The 18,534-nt window shown below is 46.0% G+C and overlaps 1 protein-coding gene across 1 annotated transcript in view; it reads left to right on the forward strand.

Annotated features, from left to right (window-relative positions):
- The window catches only part of NKAIN4 (sodium/potassium transporting ATPase interacting 4), a 99,474-nt gene that overhangs the window by 78,345 nt on the left and 2,595 nt on the right, over positions 1-18,534 (forward strand). The window contains exons 5-6 of the mRNA XM_075901054.1: positions 8,051-8,111; positions 12,773-12,857. Coding sequence (XP_075757169.1) covers positions 8,051-8,111; positions 12,773-12,857 — 146 coding nt within the window. The remainder of the gene's footprint in view (positions 1-8,050; positions 8,112-12,772; positions 12,858-18,534) is intronic.

The raw sequence follows: 18,534 nt of genomic DNA on the forward strand, positions 1-18,534 counted from the left end.
GTACCTCTTATTCTAGGGTTTCAAAGAGCATCATATATTTGTTAGTCAAATCTCACAGCTCTCATGTGAAATAGATGATTTTCATTTGACGCCAGGTAATCACTTGACAAATGTGACTTATTTATAATGTACATTTTACAGATTGTGGAATTCACACGATTTTTCACAGACAGACAGTGTGTCAGTGTCAGCTAGGAACAGAACCCAGGGTCCTGACTCACTGCTGTAACCAAGAACCCAAACTCACCGCTAATATGCTAAGAAATTAATAAATATAAGTCTTGCCATCATTTCACAGACAGAGAAAGTTAGAAAAGTTTGCATCAAAGATACTTACCTGTGTCATGATGATTGAATTTTAAATACCTGTCCTGGCCCAACTGTAGTGTGATGTTCAGATCTGTTAAGTCTCGTGGATCAAGGAAACAATGGATGTTGGTGCAAACCAGAAAACAGTAGGGCTACATCTAGACTGGTATGATTTTCCAGAAATACTTTTAATGGAAAAGTTTTCCGTTAAAAGCATTTCTGGAAAAGAGCATCTAGATTGGCACGGACACTTTTCTGCAAAAGCACTTTTTGCGGAAAAGTATCCGTGGCCAATCTAGACGCGCTTTTGCGCAAAAAAGCCCCGATCGCCATTTTCACGATTGGGGCTTTTTTGCGCAAAACAAATCTCAGCTGTCTACACTGGCCCTTTTGCGCAAAAGTTTTGCGCAAAAGGGACTTTTGCCCGAATGGGAGCAGCACAGTATTTCTGCAAGAAGCACTGATTTCTTACTGTAGAAAGTCAGTGTTCTTGCAGAAATTCAAGCGGCCAGTGTAGACAGCTGGCAAGTTTTTCCGGAAAAGTGGCTGATTTTCCGGAAAAACTGGCCAGTCTAGACACAGCCTAGGAGTACATCTGCACCGCAGCATTATTTCGGAATAACTAATGTTAGAACATAACGTGCGTCTACACCACAAGCCTTTATTTCAAAATAATGGTGAGCTGGATGACTTCTTACTCTGGAGAATGCTCTTCCTTCGACTTCCTGCTGTGTAGACAGAACCACAAGCTGAATTAAGCTATTTCGACTTAAGCTACGCAATTGATGTAGCTCAAGTTGTGTAGCTTAATTTGACTTTTGCCCTGCTGTGTAGATGTGCCCTGGGACACTTTGTCACCTTGACATTAACTGGCCCTACTCCTCTGGGGTCTGGAGCAGCCTCTCTCTGCGGTGGGCCCTGGTACACCTCAGGCAGGGGCTGCTCCAGCCTGACAGGAGCAGCTCCTGCCTTCAGCGGGGTGGGGCTGAATCCCAGCAGTGAGTGTGTGTGTGGGGGGAGGTGCTCCCTCTTTAATCAGTTAACTGGTTAACCAGTACATTTAACCAGTTAACCAGCTGAACAGGATTTTACATCCCTACTCCCTATGTCACAAAATAAGATCCCTGATTTTCAGGTCCTTAACTCAGTTATTGTTTTTCTTCATTTAAATCATTGCTCTAGGGTGAGGCTGGGGACGAGGGGTTCTGAATGCAGGATGCCACAGGGAGAGAGGACAACCCCAGCCCTCATCCACCGCTGCAGCGTGGAGCCTGGTGGGAAGTGCCTCACTATGGCCACTGCAGCTCCAGCAGGCACATCCATGGGAGGGTGCATGTCCCTGCACTGGGAAAGGTCTGCCCCCTCTGCTCCACAGGCAGAGTGGATCGGGAGGGGGGGAAGCTTTAGCCCCCCTCCTCCCTGAAGAGTACCTGGGGAGTGGGAGGCTTCGGGTGGGGCATTCCCAGACAGGGGACACCCCCAGCCAGCCCCTTTCACCTGTCTGGTGAGACACAATCCCATTCTGTGTACATCCTGTTTTCCTGGCACAACCAAATCATTAGCTTGGTTTAAGTTATGATAAAAGGAAGCTGCATACCAAATTTGGTGGTCCTAGCTCTTACCATTTCAGAAGAGTTCTTGGACAAGCTGAGAGGCAGACAGATACACAGACAGACAGAGATGTGTGCACAAACTCTCAAAGGATGTGTCTACAGAGCAGGGCCTAACTTGAAATAAGCTACTCAAATTGAGCTATGTCAATTGCGTATCTTATTTTAAAATTGGGAGCAATTTTGAAATAAGCTTCTACACAGCACTTATTTCGAAACAGAGCACTCTTCCTCCGACTTCCATTACTCCTAGTACAATGAGGGTTACAGGAGTCAGAGTAAGAAGTCCTCCAGCTTGACAGTATTTTGACACTATTTCAAAATAACTGCCTGCTGTGTAGATGTGCCTGAAGTTATTTCGGAATAGTGCTAATTATTTCAAAATAGTGTTGCAGTGTAGACATACCCTTAATATATAGTAGATTTAATAAAAGATTATGGCTTGTTGCCTTTATTCAGCACCATGGCCAGTTCCAGGTACATTTTTTTTCCCCCTTCAAGAAATGCAAATTAACACAAACAAAACAAATCCTAACCAAAAAAAGACATTCTTCTCTCATATGTCTGTAGAGAGCAGTGGCTTCACATAAACAGGTAATTCTCTAGAAGCTCCCCAGGCATAACTAGTTTTGCATATTGTGTGGTTTTGTGATTGCCATTGCAACTGGTTGGCTTCTTTTCTGAAATAAGTAAACTGTGGATAATGGAAACAAAAGGTGTAAAATAGCCCTCTCTTGAAAACTACACAGCAGGAAATTGAGCGATGAGAGCTGTCCAGTATTCCCTCTAATTTTCCCATCCATGTGTGGAATAAATTTTATGTGCACCAAGGCATGTGTGGATGTATACCACCAGTAGAAACACATGCTGCCAGTTGTGGGTGCTCTGCTAATCAGCTGAGTGGCACCGGAATCTCTTCTGGGGCTGTCTCTCTATAATTGCAGTAATGGACTGTACCTCCATGGAGCTAGTCAAGGCTCAAGAAAGTAAACTGAGGATTCTGTTGTTGCGTTTAACTTTTTACTAGGAAGTTTAAAAGAAATACAAGGTTTGGTGGTGCTATACAAATTACTTAGTTTCTTCTGGCTAAGATGCTTCTTGTCTTCAGAGAGCTGCAGCACACAAGCAAATCTTATAATCCCTCAATAGAAATCTCATTATCCTGCCTTTTGGTTTCGGGAGTTATGTGTTTTTCTGTCATATGAAAAATGAATGGATTCCATTTTCCGAGTCCTTTCATGCATCATTCTGTCTTCCCTTGGAGTGAGCCATTGTTTGCCACCTAACTCTTGTTAAAGAGCATTGGGTTCACAGCAGGAAACCAATAATTATGGCTCGCAAGAGCTTTAATAATGCAGTTAGTGTCAACCAAGATCTTGCTAACTGGAGTGTTATGTTAGGACATCATACAAGTCACGGAGGACATATTGGATCAACAAAAAGCAGAGCAACATCCAAACCTGCTGAACCAGGATCTCACAACTCTGTTAGGATCCGATTCTGACTTCCTTACTCATGTTGGGTATTGCCCTGTGGACAGGGTCTGGCACATTTTAGAGCTTCTCTGAACTGTCCCCAAAGTGATGAGCTTCCATGTGGGGTTTTTAACAGTTTTGAGGTGATGGTCCATTTTAGTTTTCTAATTTTGAGTCTGTTTTCTTACTTTGTGCCTGTGGCCATGAGTAATGTGTGTACTGCACCAAGTCCGGAGCTGTTCCGGAGGGCATTGTGACCCTAGAGAAATCCCACTGACTCACCATTTCTTCCCTGCTTCCTCACAAGAGAGTAATTTAAAGCTGGCCTATACTTCCCTATGAGTTATTATAGAATACTAGAACTGAAAGGGACCTTGAGAGGTTATCAAGTCCCCTGCCCTCACAGCAGGACCAAGCATCATCTAGATCACCCCTGATAGAAGTTTGTCTAACCTGCTCTTAAATATCTCCAGAGATGGAGATTCTCCAACTTCCCTAGGCAATTCATTCCAGTGTTTAACCACCCTGACAGTTAGGAAGTTATGACATACTAACCATAGTCTCAACTCCTCTGGCCAGTAACTAGCAGGGAGGGAGTCAAGGTTCTGCACATTTCCCACTCAAACTACATCTTGCAGGGAGTCAAAACCCCCAAATAGTCCTGTGCTCCTTGACCCAAGATCTGGTAACACCAGTAGGGCTTTAAGAGATTTGGAGTTTCTTCTTACTCCCTTGTGTGGGCACGGAGTCTGACTCTGCATCTTGTCCTAGCTTTCCTCACTTTGACATCCTACCAATTATCCATCTCCAAATCTAGTGTCCTTACATATAAACACGGAAAGTATTCCCACATTTATGATTAATTTCAAAACTAATTGTCCATCTTGTCTGTCTACCTACAAAGCAAAACCTACCCCCAAAAGGCTTGGTCATATCAATAGGATGATTTAAACAATGAGTTCTCCTCCTCTTACATCCTGTTCACTGATGGAATCAGTGTTCTTCCATGTGTGTATTTGATTGCTATCGCAGAAGAGATTCTACAAAGGGGAAACAGTCTGGAATAATGTGCCAGTACTTCTCTGGCATCCTCATTAAAAAGAAATGATTCCTGTCCTTAGGGGAAGAAAACCTGCTTTAGGTCATGTTTAGTACACGTGGTTTCTATAGTGCTATTAAGGCTGTTTATGGGCCAGCTTGTCATGGCATGAACCCCCTTCACTCAAAGGATGGAACCACACTTTTGAAGGACAATGAAGCCATTAATTTTCACTGGAAAGGACATTTTGAAGATCTTCTTAATCGTAACTCCATGGGTGCAGATGAAGTGCTTGAGCAAATCCCCCAACAACCTTCTAGGGATGAGCTCAGAGACCCTCCCATTTTTTGGAGGTATACAATGCCATCAAGCAGATGAAGATCAACAAGGCAACAGGTCCAGATGGGATCCCCACCAAAATCTTTAAAGATGGTGGACCAGAGTTAATTTGGCAGCTTAGCCTGCTTATCCTTAAAATCTGGATAAAGGAGGAGATACCCTGTGGAATGAGAGATGCCTTGATTGTTACCCTCTTTAAGAATGGGGATAAAGTGGACTGTGAAAGCTATCATGGGATCTCTTTCCTTGCTGTTGCAGGCAACGTTCTGGCATTTGCAGGCAACGTTCTGGCATGGGTCCTTGCAATCCATCTTCTGCGCCCTTGTCAGAAGAAATTTATTAGAGTCACAGAGTGGCTTTCAGCCATGTTGCGGAGCTGCGGAGAGGATCTTCATTGCATAGCAGCTGCAAGAGAAGTGTCAGGAGCAAAACCGACCACTGTACATGTCTTGTATTGATCTAACTAAAGCCTCTGACTCAGTGACTCACCGTGCCCTTTGGACTATACTTTCAAAGATTGATGTATTCATTGGAACATCCAATGTCCTAATGTTGCTTCATGACAACATGAAAGCGACTGTTCTGAGCAGTACTGGCTCCCAGAGTGAACCTTTCAAAGTACAAACAGGAGTCAAACAGGGCAGTATCATCGCCCCAACCATGTCTGCAGAATTTATTGCCATAATTTTCGACCTAATTGCTGGGAAGCTCCTAGCTGGTGTTGAAATCATCTACAGAATTGATGGAAAACTGTTTAGGCTTAGCAGGCTGAAAGCTAAGAGTAAGATTTCCACCACATCTATCATGGAACTTCAGTATGCTGATGACAATGCAGTTTTTGCCCACTCTGAGAAAGATCTTCAGGCTATCTTGAATGTGTTTGCTGATGCTTATGCATGTCTTGGTCTCACCCTCAACATCTAGAAAACCGAAGCTCTCCATCAGCCCTCTCCAATTGAGGTACCATAGGCCCTATCTATTAAAATCAATAGAAGGCACTGGAGAATGTACATCCTTTTCTCTGCCTTGGAAGTTATCTTTCATCCAAGGCAGATATTGATTTAGAAATCCAACATCATCTGAGCTGTGCCACTGCAGCCTTTGCTCGTTTACGGCACAGGGTTTGTGAAGATCATGATATTCAAATAGACACCAAACTTCTTGGTCATTCTCCCAACACTACTGTACGGGTTTGAAACCTGGACAACTCATAGACATCACTTGGAAGTCCTTCAGAGATATCACCAACGCTGCCTCCACAAGATCTTAAAGACCAAATGGGAAGACAGACACACTAACATCAGTGTTCTGGAAGAGGCAAAGACCACCAGTATTAAGACAATGATCATCCATCAGCAACTTTGCTGGACTGGTCACCTTGTTTGGATGCCAGACCATCGCCTCCCAAAACAGGTCCTGTTTTCTCAGCTGAAAGAAGGACACCGTAACATGGGAGGACAACGGAAGCATTATAAGGACTTGCTAAAAGATAACTTAAAGAAGTGCCGCATTGACTTTGATACTTGGGAGACACTCATCTGGGATCGATCAAAATATAAACCAGTCCCATGCAATGGCCCCCTGCATTTTGAATTTTCCCACCAAAATGCTGAAGAGGAGAAGACGCACAGGAGGAAGGAGAGATTGGCTTCTAGTCATGGTCAACAGCCTCCTGCTGTAGCTCTGGATCAGCTGGGGAGTTCCCAACTGATCCCGGGTTCTGTGGAAATGCCACGCGGAGCCCGGGGTCATCCCAGGGTCCATGTGGCACTGCCGCTTTGAAATGCTAAGCAGAGCCCAGGATCAGTTAGGGAGTCCCCAGTTGACCCCTGGCTCCACGTGGCACTGCCGCTTTGAAATGCTGCAGCAGCATTTCAAAGGGGCAGCGCCACATAGCACCTGGGGTCAGCTCCGTGTGGTCCTGCCACTTTGAAGTACCCTTTCTTCCCCCTCTGTTTGCGGTCTCCGATAGAGGCAGCAAGGGGAGGGGAATCGACTAGTCGACTCAACTATCTGATAAGCATTTGCTTATCAGATAGTCAACTAGTCCTTAACATCATTAGTGTTAACTCTGGAACTCAGTGATTACTATTTAAGTGGCAACATTGTTATATCATATCAGTACTGATTGCATTATCTTCTCCTGCTGCTCTGAGACTGAGTGGTGGCAAAAATTTAGGGAGAAATATGCCATTACAGTCTAGCTCCTGCACGGCATACTTTATGGCAGATTTTACTTGGTTTCACCATTCTGATGATCAGGGTTGGGACCTGAGGCTTATAGATTCTGTAGGGCTCCCTAGGCTCTGGACTGGCGTAAAAAATTAGGGGATTGAGGTGCTGAAGGAGGCTATGGGTTGAGGCAGGAGGGTGGTGCAATGCAGGAGTGGGTGAAGGCTTTGACTGGGGGTTTGCACTCACAGATGGGGCTGGAAATGAGGCATTTAGGGTGCAGAGGTTCAGAAAAGGGCAACAAAAATGATTAGGGGTTTGGAATGGGTACCATATGAAGAGAGATTAAAAAGACTTGGACTTTTCAGCTTAGTCTCCTCTTTTCTAAGGGGGGATATGATAGAGGTATATAAAATCATGAGTGGTGTGGAAAGAGTAAGGAAACGTTATTTACTTATTCCCACAATTTAAAATCTAGGGGTCACCAAATGAAATTAATAGGCAGCAGGTTTAAAACAAACAAAAGGAAGTTTTTCTTCACTCAGTGCACAGTCAACCTGTGGAACTCCTTGCCAGAGGATGTGGTGAACACTAGGACTTTAACAGGGTTCAAAAAAGAGCTGGATAGATTTACAGAAGTTAGGTCCATGAAAGGCTATTAGCCAGGATAAGTAGGAATGGTGTCCCAAGCCTGTTTGTCTGGATATGGCTGACAGGAGAGGGATCACATGAGGATCGCCTATTGTGTTCCCTCCCTCTGGGGCATCTGGTATTGGCTCCTCTCGGCAGACAGGACGCTGGGCTAGATGGACGTTTGATCTGACCCTGTATAGCCGTTCTTATGTTCAGACGGCTCCAGACAGTTTGGGGGAAGAGAGAAATGGCAGTGGGCAGAACCGCCTCTTATCCCTCTCCCCTGCCAAGCAGAGCTGGCCCAGAATGCAACACACACACAGGCTTTAGTGGCTGCAACCCAGGGACCCCCTCTTAACCCAGGACTCTGGGCTACAGCCCCTACAGCCCTTTGCACAATCCAGCCCTGCCAGTGAGGGCTGTTGAAGTCTGGCTGTAAGCATGCCGAATGATTTCTTCTCTTTGTTTTCCAGCTGGTGGGCTTCGTCTATGCCTGTTACGTTGTGAGTGTCTTTACAGAAGAAGAGGACAGCTGTAAGTATTCATCAGCAGATTCCTTGGCAACGGTTTTTGTGAAAAATTCTCTCTCAAAAATGTTGTCCCATGAGCTAGTGCCATAGGCCGTCAGTCAGTGAATGAGGGAGAGAAAGGTCAGGAGAAGAGAGGAGACTTTTCTTATCCATCTCACCACAAAAACGGCATCACTGCAACACCTTTCTGACAAGGCCAGATTTACAGTGAGATCCTCTCCTCTTGAACCCCCACAATCTTCTTCTCTCGCTCTGTTAGCACAGTGGTTTGGCTTTGTTCACTGTTCACACTGGAGACAGAAACAGTGGAGTGGATTCCCCTGTTACACTGCTATTGATCAGCAATAATTCCATGGAGATTGGTAGAGTATCAACAGCATAAAGTCAGTGTATGTGAATGGAGAATCAAGTTCAGGAAGGTTGTGTCCTGTGTACATTGCGATATAATCTCAGGACAAAGTAGAATGGAAGAGTACTTACAAATAACCAAAATGAGCATTTAAATTTGCAAAGCAGAGGTGGCCCTGCACTTGGATTATAGAAAAGACAATTCTCTTGGTGCATGATTATCAGTTCTCTTAGGTATTTAGGGTTCCATTTTACAGTGCCAAAAGAAAAAAAAAAAAAAAAAAAAAAAAAAGCAGAAAGCCAACCAAAAGCCATTCTGATTATAAGGTCAGCTGGGTTTATCCACCTACCTACATGTAGCCTTTTCCTGCATTTCTTTGCACTTCCAAAACGCCTCTTGAACCACATGGTTTTAGGCACATAAAGACTGGGTTTATTGATTCTAAATAGCCACATGGGATGTTCTCTTTAGAAGCATGTTTCTTTGGGTTGAATTTAAGAGACAGATCATCAGCTTATGTGAGTCAGCATCATTGTGTTCAAGTCAATGAACCTACACCAATTTACTTCAGCTGGGGATTGGACCCAAGGCTTTATATAACCAGTATTACTTCTTTGAGGTGTCTAGTCCTTCAAATTAGTGTAAAAAGCTTGATCCTTTAAAAACTGGCCACCAGAGATGGTTGCTGAAAAATGATTAATTTGAATTAGATTTTAGAAGGTAAGGCCACGTCTTCACTTCCCAGATAATTGATGTTGCAGCGGTCGATCTTTTGGCATTCTATTTAGCAGGTCTAGTAAAGACTCAGTAAATCAAATGCTGAGGGTGCCCCTGTCAACACCAGAACTCCTACTCCTTGTGAGGAGTAAGGGAAGTTGATGGGAACATTTCTCCCATCAACCTCCCACTGTGAGGACAGTGCTGAAGCTCAGCTTAAGGTCCATTTACTCTAGCTATATTTGTTACGTAGCTAGAATTGCGTATCTTAAGCCAAACTTTGGCTGCAGTGTGGACCGGCCTAAGTGAGAAAGTTTATTTCAAATGGGGCTAATGAGATATATGACAAGTCTAGTTTACCCTCTCTATTTCTCTCTTGCTTCCTGTGTGGCTGTACTGACCACAGAGGCTTTACTGATTACTTGCTAGACTAGCCGTAACAAAGGCATGTATTATAAGTAATGAAAAACAAGGTTTGCTCCCTCTTTGTCCCTCTCTCATCAAGAATCTCATCTGTATGTTTTACCCTATGGGTTTTACAGTTGATGTTACTTTAAATACTATTTTTAAAAACATCACCAGAACTTGTTTAAATACAATGGTTTTATCATCAGAAGCCATTACCAGTAGAATGAATTACTGAGACACATACTGCTGTGAATTTCAGAATTTTAAAAATTCTGCTCCATCTCATTTTCTCAGGTTCAGAGTTGAAATGCCAGCTTGAATAATTAACAATGACACACCATCAATATTTCACAGTCTCAGCAGTCGGTCCTTCCAGTGACCTGAACTAATTTGAGCTGTGTTTTAATTTTCTCTTCCATTTGTGGGTTCTTTTAAATGTACCTTTGATATGCGGCATGAAGTAATTAGAAGTGCTAAGACCCATTAATCAGGAGACCAATGCTAACGTGATTTTCATGAGGAAGCACAGAAATGGGACCCACTAACACTGGATTGTTGGCAAGATGTTTTAGATGTGCTCACGCACCGTAATATATGGATGGTAACACCAGTGAACCATGGTCAGGGTTTAATGGAGAGATTAGGATTTAGGGTGCCTTCGTTGTTAGATGCCCAGTTTGGGAACATTTATTTTCAAGGAGCAGGTGATAGGGATAGTCAGAAAAACAGGCCTCTTTAACATCCCTGGAGTAGGACACCCAAAACCAAAAGCAACCAAAACCACCAGTCACTTCCAAAAAAATCAGCCAATTATCTGGGAACATTTTTAAAAGCACCTAAATCATCTTTTTCAAAAGTGACTTAGGGTGTGTCTAGACTACATCCCTTTGTCACCAGAGGGATGTAAATTAGACATACTGACATTTAAATCCCCACTTCATTTGCAATCTCCCACGCTTCATTTGAATAAAAGTGGCCACCGCGTTTTCCGAGTCAGCAGTTTGTCGGCAAAAAGTGGCTGTCAAGACGGGGATCGAGTGACAAAGAAAGCCTTTGTCGGCCGATCCTGTAAACCTTGTTTTACAAGGTATAAGGTAGAGGCTAAATTTTTAAAGGTATTTTGAAATCAGTGGGAGTTAGGAATCTAAGTTTCTTTAAAATCTGTCCCTAGGATCCTAAGCTTCATTGTGACAGGCCCATTGAGAGGAGGGACAAAGGGGAGAGTTGCCTAAGGGCCCCGACAATTCAAAGGGGCCCAGGGCTCCCAGCCACTGCTGCTGCTACCACAGGAGCAGTGCTGGCCGGAGCCCTAGACCCTTTAAATTGCCACCTCTGCATGCTCCATGTGACTCTAAGGCCCCTTCCGACTGAGACTCTGCTCCTTCTGGGAGCACGGTGCTGCCCCCCACACCTTGCCCAGGGACCCACAGAGGCTGTTGGGTCCCCTGCGTTGGGATTAAGGTCCTAATTTGCTTACGTGCTTTTGAAAATTTTACTTATATTCTGCTCTTCCAAGTTACACAACAGCAGTTTCTTGCTGTTGGTCAGAACAAAGATTTGGATGGCTGCTGAGAATTCAATGTCTAAATACCTTGAAACATTTTTGCAATGTTTCTCGTGCTTCTCTTTCTATTTTAGGGTATGTGTTGACAAAATGTTTAATAAAATTACCAACACCCTTTAAAAATATGTGACTGACGTGTAAAAGAACAGTGCCACCTTTAGGAAAGAAATTGAATGGTTGTATGGTTAATGCAACTCTCTAGAGGTATATTTTTTATAAATGTTTGGAAGGGGTATAAACTTTCTTATGTTACGCATCAACCACGTTTTGAACTGATGGCATTTAAGAAGAAACTTTCTTTATGGAGAAAATATTCTATAACTTCCTTTACTACTTAGTACTTCTAGTCACTGTAGGAGATCAGATATGTGGACTGGGTGAGCATATTTCTGATTCAGTCTGTCAGTCCCTATAATAATTTTCTTTAAGTTGAACACCTACAAAATGTTCTAGATAGAAATGTCAGAGTTAGATGCCCAAGAGAGTTAGATGCCCAAGCTCCGATTTAACTCCCATAGATTCCTTTGAAAATCCCAATCTTAATTTTAAAATATGTTGTTGGATCCATGTATCATAACACGATATCACAATTAACTTTAGAAGAACCCTGAGAGAATCTTCCAGTCAGATCATCTGGCAACTCCGATAATGGGCAACAGGGGAATGGTGCCATAAAAATACCCTTAACTAGTTACATTGACTCAGAGGGCTCCCTGCGTTAGTCTGGATCTGCAAAAACAATAAAGAGTTAGTGCCTGAGACACTAACAGATTTATTAGGGAAAGCTTATGCCCTTATAAATCTGTTAGTCTAAGGTGCCACAGGACTTCTCGCTTTTTTGTAGTTATGTTGTCATTATCTGAGCACTGGGGAAAGGTAGTATTTTAAATAAATACTTTTATGGATCTAAAAAAATCAAATTAAATCTGAAAACCACCAGGTCAGGGGGGATTGGAGAGGGTTTTAATAAACCAGTTGCTGCTGTCACCGTCTTGTCGTCTTACAAGCAAGCAAACCGTCCTTGGTAGACAACCTTCAGAAGTACTGCTTGCTACCCGCTTCCCTGCAGACATCCACTCCCTTACCGTCCCTCAGAGTCTTTCAGCAGCTGGAGTTCACACACTGAACGGTTTCTCCAGGGCCAGCCCACAACATTTTGGCACCTGAGGTGGGGAGCTCAAATGACGCGCCCATGCCCCCTTTTCTCCTGCCTGCCAGTTATGTCTCTTGTGCCCTCCTTCCTCTAGCACCGCACTCCACCATCTCTATGCATCTAGAGCAGAGAGATTACATATGCATCAGCAGCAGGCAATTTTCTACACTCTGGGTCCTAGTGGCGCCCCCCCCCCACAGTCTGGCACCTGAGGTGGCCGCCTCAATTTGCCTCATGGTAAGGCCAGCCCTGAGTTTCTCCAAGAGGTCTAGGTTGGGTGATCTGTATAGGCAGGGTTTTCCAGTCTGTGTTAGGTCCCATGGATGTAAATAAGTGCCCAACGCAGGGCTGTGGATAATCATCTTTCTGTTCTTCGCACCATTTTATGTTAAGACATGCCATGCACCCGCTTTCCTGTCGCCATCCCTGCCATATTTATTTATTTATTATTATTTGGGTTTTGATTTCTTTCAGTTGATTTCATTGGTGGATTTGATCCATTTCCTCTCTACCATGTCAATGAAAAACCCACCAACCTTTTGTGCAAGCAGACGTACCTGTAAGTATTGGCCCCCGGGCTAAGAAACCTGTGGTACCTCTCAGCTCGGTGGCCCAAGGCTGCTCCCTTTACTCTCTAATAGGTGGACTTCTCCAGCAGGGTTCTCTTGTCAGGGTTTGATGCTTCACAGAGGTGGGTTCCTGGGAGGGGTGAAGTCAATTCATTTCAGCCTCAGGGCATGGTTGGGCTCCAGATGTGGATGCTAATGCTGCCGTCCTTAGTGTCTAACATGGCGTCCTTACGGCCTCTCATTATGGAGTAAGTTCTAGTCCCTCGTGCTAAGCTTCAGCCAGAGAGCTTTGTGCAATGTAAACATAAGCCTGCAGGGGAAGGAGGGCACAGAATCCTCCCCTCCACTCACGTGGCAGCAACGTAGGGAGCTATTAAAGCTACATCTCAGCTCCATGCTCAGCCAGTCATAGCATAGAGTTTGAGTCCATTCCAGCGGTGTGGTTCTACTCCAGGCCTTTGCCAACCCTCCTCTGCTCTCCCATGGAGTGAACAGCCTGGGACGCAAAGGCTGGAATGTTCTCCTCTTCACTTCTCAGCCACCCCATGCAGAGGAAAGTTGGCGTTTTCGCCACACTGTGGGTGTTTTCTGGTTTAGGTTTGACCCAATCATTTTGCTGGAATCAGAGCCATCCCGCGGAGGATGCTGGGCCCAGGAGGTAGACATTGAGGGTGTGTCTAGACTACATGGCCCCGTCAACAGAGCCATGTGACGTAGTTCACCCCACATAGTCAATGACGTGAGGATTTAAATGACTTAAATAATCCCCGCTTCATTAAAATAAAAATGGCCGCCACGCTGTGCCAACAATCAGTCTAGACGTGGCGCAGTCGACAAAGGAAGCCTTTGTCAACCGCTCCTGTAAACCTCGTTTCACGAGGCATAAGGGAGTGGTCAACAAAGGCTTCCCTTATCGACCAATCCATGTCTGGACTGCCATGTTGTGCTGGATCAGCTGATTGTCGGCACAGCGTGGGGGCCATTTTTATTTTAATGAAGTGGGGATTATTTAAATTTAAATCCCCGCTTCATTGACTATGTGGGGTAAACTACTTTACATGGCTCCGTCGACAGAGCTATGTAGTCTAGACACATCCTGAGTTTCTAATCTGCCAGAGGCTCTTCCCAGGCCTTGCCCTCACTCCAACCCTTTCCACCAAGGCCCCACCTCTTCCCACCCCTGCTCAACCTCTTCCCACCCACTTCTGCCCCCTCCCCCAAGTACGCTGTGCCCTCGCTCCTTTTTCTTCTCTCCCCAGCACCTCCTGACACTGCAAAACATCTGATCTGTGATAAATAGGAGGTGCTGAGAGGGAGTGGGAGTTGCTGATAGGTGGGGCCCACTGTCAGGCAGGAGGTGCTGAGGGGAAGGGGGCAGGTCTGGTAGGGAGGCCTCCAGTGGATGCGCCAGCCCTTGAACACAGGACTCTCTAAAGCACAGAGCCATGGGCAGTTGCCCCGCTTCCCCATATCCAAGGGGCAGCGCTGGCTGGAATTCGGTTTCCCATAGAAACAGTGGGTTACAGCCCTTGTAGGAGGGTGCAGGCAAAAGACAGTCACTTCACAACCGTCCCCCTCGCACTCCAAACACGGCTCCATCTTTAAATTCTGACAACCCTCCTTTTGTTACTCATTGCACAAGAGCTATCGTGTGGCCCGCGTGAGAGCTGCTGCGTAGTTAGATACTTTAAGTGTAAGGCCCGTAAGATCTGTGCTTAGCAGCAAGAGGCATTGAATTCCTCTCTTCACAAAACCTGCAGAAGAGCACCACAACGTGCAGGACCTCTGATGAGAGAATGATTTTAAAGTCTAATGCTACAGCTGAGTTCTTCCAAAAAACGTCAGGTGGGGGAGGGAGAGGTGGTGCGGGAAGGGGAAACTGACCTTACACTAGATCTGGACAGATGGTCTCAAAATGCCTACGCGGAGGCGCACACAGCTCACGGTCACTGCAGCACTAGCCAGAAGAACAGGGGAGTTTTGAAAAGAAGTCCAATTTCTCATACACTAAGGGGCTGACCGATCTTATTAGGAAGACTGGTGCGGGAGGATTACATATCGATTTTCCCCTCTCGCTTTGTCATGGTGGGATGGGATTTTCCTGTAGCTGTAGAAGCTGCAGGGTTCTTGGGCAGCTCCTTGATTTATGGGCCTGGTGCAGTGGAAAAAAACTGCACTTTTGCCCCCCCACAAAAAAAAAAAAAAAGAGAGAGATGAGGCTGCTTTTCTCTTAATAGTAGTTGTATGTTATGTGGATGGAAGACTCCACTTATCAATGTCAGCTTCTTTCACAAGCCAGAGCAGCCTGGAGAGTGTCAGGGTAAGTTTCGATCCCACACCCCACCAGTGCAGACAGCCCCTGTTAAGCTCCACCGCTATGTCTACACTGGCGGCTTCTTGTGCAAGAACATACCCACACTGTCGTGTACTTTTGCGCAAGAGCGCCCATGGCAGTGTCTACACTCTCTTGCACAAGAAAGCTCTGATGGCATGTGGCGGGCCCCTCTTGCCCGTCCCCTTTAAGCCTAAGGCCCCCCGGCCTGAGGCCACAACACAGTTTATAGCTGGCCCTTTAAGCAAGGGCAAGGCCCTCCAGCCTGAGTCCACAATGCAGTCTGCAGGGTAGTCACGGGGATACAACCCCAGGTAGGGGGACCCAAGCCCACCCTACTCCACCGGGTCCCGGCCCAGGGCCCTGTGAGCGACTGGGTAGCGGGTCACTCCCTCGGCAGGGCAATCCAACTGAAATGTGTCAAGGTTCGCAGGGTGGCTCCCGCTCCTGCCCTGGGCCACTTCCTACCTGGGTCCCCGGAGCTTCTTCCCCTGTACTTGCCCGGCTTGCGGCAGCCTCTGGGCTGGCATCTCCTCGGCAGACAGTCCCTGGGTCGCACCAGCTCGCCTCCGCGTCCCCTCCTGGAGGCCTTCACCACCACTGTGCAGGAGCCTCCTTCTTAGCCCCTTTGCCTCCAGCTGTCTTCCCTAACTGAGGCCTTCCCCTGGCTTTTATAGTAGAGCTACAGCCTGGGCATGCCCGGTAGGGCTGCGGGGGAGGGGCCTCTGTAGCTAGGTAACCCTGGCTGGGCCTTGCTAGTTCAGTGCGGGGCTGCCTTGCCCCATCACATGGCCATTTTAGCCATAGGGCTTTCTTCCACAAGAAACCCCTGCCGCGTGTCCACACTGCCCTCTTGTGCAAGCGAGTTTACACTTGTTAGAAAAGAGCGTAGCTCTTGTGCAAGAATCCCTCTCTTACCACGCTTTACTGTAAATCTTGCGCAAGAGCGGGCGGGCAGTGTGGATGCTCTGCAGAAGAACAGCAGTTCAAACCAGTGTAGACATAGCCCTAGAGTAATACAGTCACCATTCAATCTTCGGTCCATGATCCTCATGCTAACTGTACACAAGGGTACTTTGCTGTTTCATTGGGGAGGGGGAGGGGTGCAGTGAGCGGCCAAGCACTGGGCAGACGGCACCCATATATTTCACAGTAGCCACCACATTGCACTAACTTTTGCTCGCTACCATTTTGGGCTCTTACCCTTCTGCCACGCACACCTAGCAGCAGGAGTGGGTGGGGGAGAAGCAGCAAAGGAGAAAAAAAATCTGTATAATGATGCCAGAGCATCCTGTGGACTGGGAGCAATGGGATGCAAAGCCTCACTATTGCGTTCTTCTCCAGGGGCAGCCATATCTTTCTAAGGATTCTGTAATAATTGAGTAGGTTCTTAGTCGCTGTTCAGGTCTCTCATAACTTGCATTGAATGGGGCACATCAGAAAATGCTTCTGCCTCCTCCACAGTTCGGCTACATCTACACTGCAGGCTTCCTGCGCAAGAACCATTTTGCGCAAGAGTTCTTGTGCAAAAGATCTTCCACAAGAGCATGTCCACACTGCCACGTGCTTTTGCACAAGAGATGTGCTTTTGCGAAACAGTTCTTGCACAAGAAACCTGCAGTGTAGACATAGCCTAGTTGTTTAATTCTCTGTTTCAAAACCCCACTGTCAAACTGCATTATTGCTTAATAAGGCAATTTTAAATATGTTTTGTTAGCCTCTTTGCCACACATACCCATCAACAAGTCTTTATAAATACATGCAGGTTTCAAGTCTTTCTATTTCAATCTGATTTAACACTAAGGATTATTGTGATGGGTGGCTTTTAAACTCCTGCTTCTGAATCCAAACTGAGTCAAGCGAGTGTGGGAAAAAAATATTGTAACGCTTTCCTGTGAAAGTCAGTTGCTCTTATTCAATGTAATTGCTGCTTGCCACTGAAAGGACTGAACTAATTGTTCGCCTGAATACTAATATTTTAAGGAATGTGGCTACCAGGCATGTTAGCAGGGTTTTCAGTGTATGAGCATTTGGGTCAAAATATTAAAGAGTGGGGTAACAAAGGAGTTATTGAAAACTAAAAGCAACTCTCTCCCCGGCCTGAGTCAGAGAGCGTTCCCAGGCTAATAAGATTTCACAAGTGAGGCTTAAAGGCTTAAAGTCTGCCCATGCCTCCTTGCAAGACTGTCTTCTTTGTGCCCACTGTGGAGAGGCTGCTCCACACCGGGCACTGTGGCCACTTCAAAGCACTATTCCGTAAGGTCGGTAACCTGAAACAATTCTTACCCCGTGGAACATGTGATGCTTCTTGTGATGAGGCTGATCAAGCTTCTCTGACAACTGCTAATATACACATAATACCATTATGGCTAGGTGACTCGTGGTAGCACTTGGAAGGCGCACTGCCCACACCCCACCCACAGGCCCACCAGCAGCAGCACTGGTGGCAGCTGGAGCACCAAGCCCTTTAAATCATCAGTGGAGTGTCACATGGTGCACTCCAGGTGGCTCTGAGGGCTGGCTGCCCAAGTCCCATCCCTTCCTCCCAAGGGCCAGCCCCTTCTGGGAGCATGGAGCTAGTCCCCCCCCCCCCCCCCCACACATCTTGTCCAGGGCCAAGCAATTCAGTCATGCCCTTTCCCCCACACCTTCTACCAAAATTTTAATTGCTAAATGGGGTGTCTCCACATGCTCTCTTCCTGCCCCTCTGTGTGGCCCTCCCTGCACCCCCTTCTCCCAGCTGCCACTAGTGGCCCCTGCCACTAAGAGCTCAAGAAGCTATGTGATCCTCCTAGATGTGGACCTCATTGTGACATACTGACATCACTTCAAACGTATTGGCTGCATCTTGATGGGCATGATTTTCCGGAAATGCTTCTAACGGAAAAGTTTTCCGTTAAAAGCATTTTCAGGACAGAGCATCTAGATTGGCACAGACGCTTTTCTGCAAAAAGTGCTTTTGCGGAAAAGCGTCCGTGCCAATCTAGACGCGCTTTTCCACAAAAAAGCCCCAATCGCCATTTTCGTGATCGGGGCTTTTTTGCGCAAAACAAATCTCAGCTGTTTACTCTGGCTCAAAGGGACTTTTGCCTGAACGGGAGCAGAATAGTATTTCCGCAAGAAGCACTGATTTCTTACAGTAGGAAGTCAGTGCTTTTGTAGAAATTCAAGCGGCCAGTGTAGACAGCTGGCAAGTTTTTCCGGAAAAGTGGCTGATTTTTCAGAAAAACTGGCCAGTCTAGACACAGCTGTTGTGTCAGAGCTAGTCCATTTTCCTTTGTTTGAGAGAGACCATCCTTAGCCTTCGAGTTTGGGAGATTTCCAAGTGGAACTGC

This window comes from Pelodiscus sinensis, chromosome 18 (assembly GCF_049634645.1).
Source record: "Pelodiscus sinensis isolate JC-2024 chromosome 18, ASM4963464v1, whole genome shotgun sequence".
NCBI classification, from domain to species: domain Eukaryota; kingdom Metazoa; phylum Chordata; order Testudines; family Trionychidae; genus Pelodiscus; species Pelodiscus sinensis.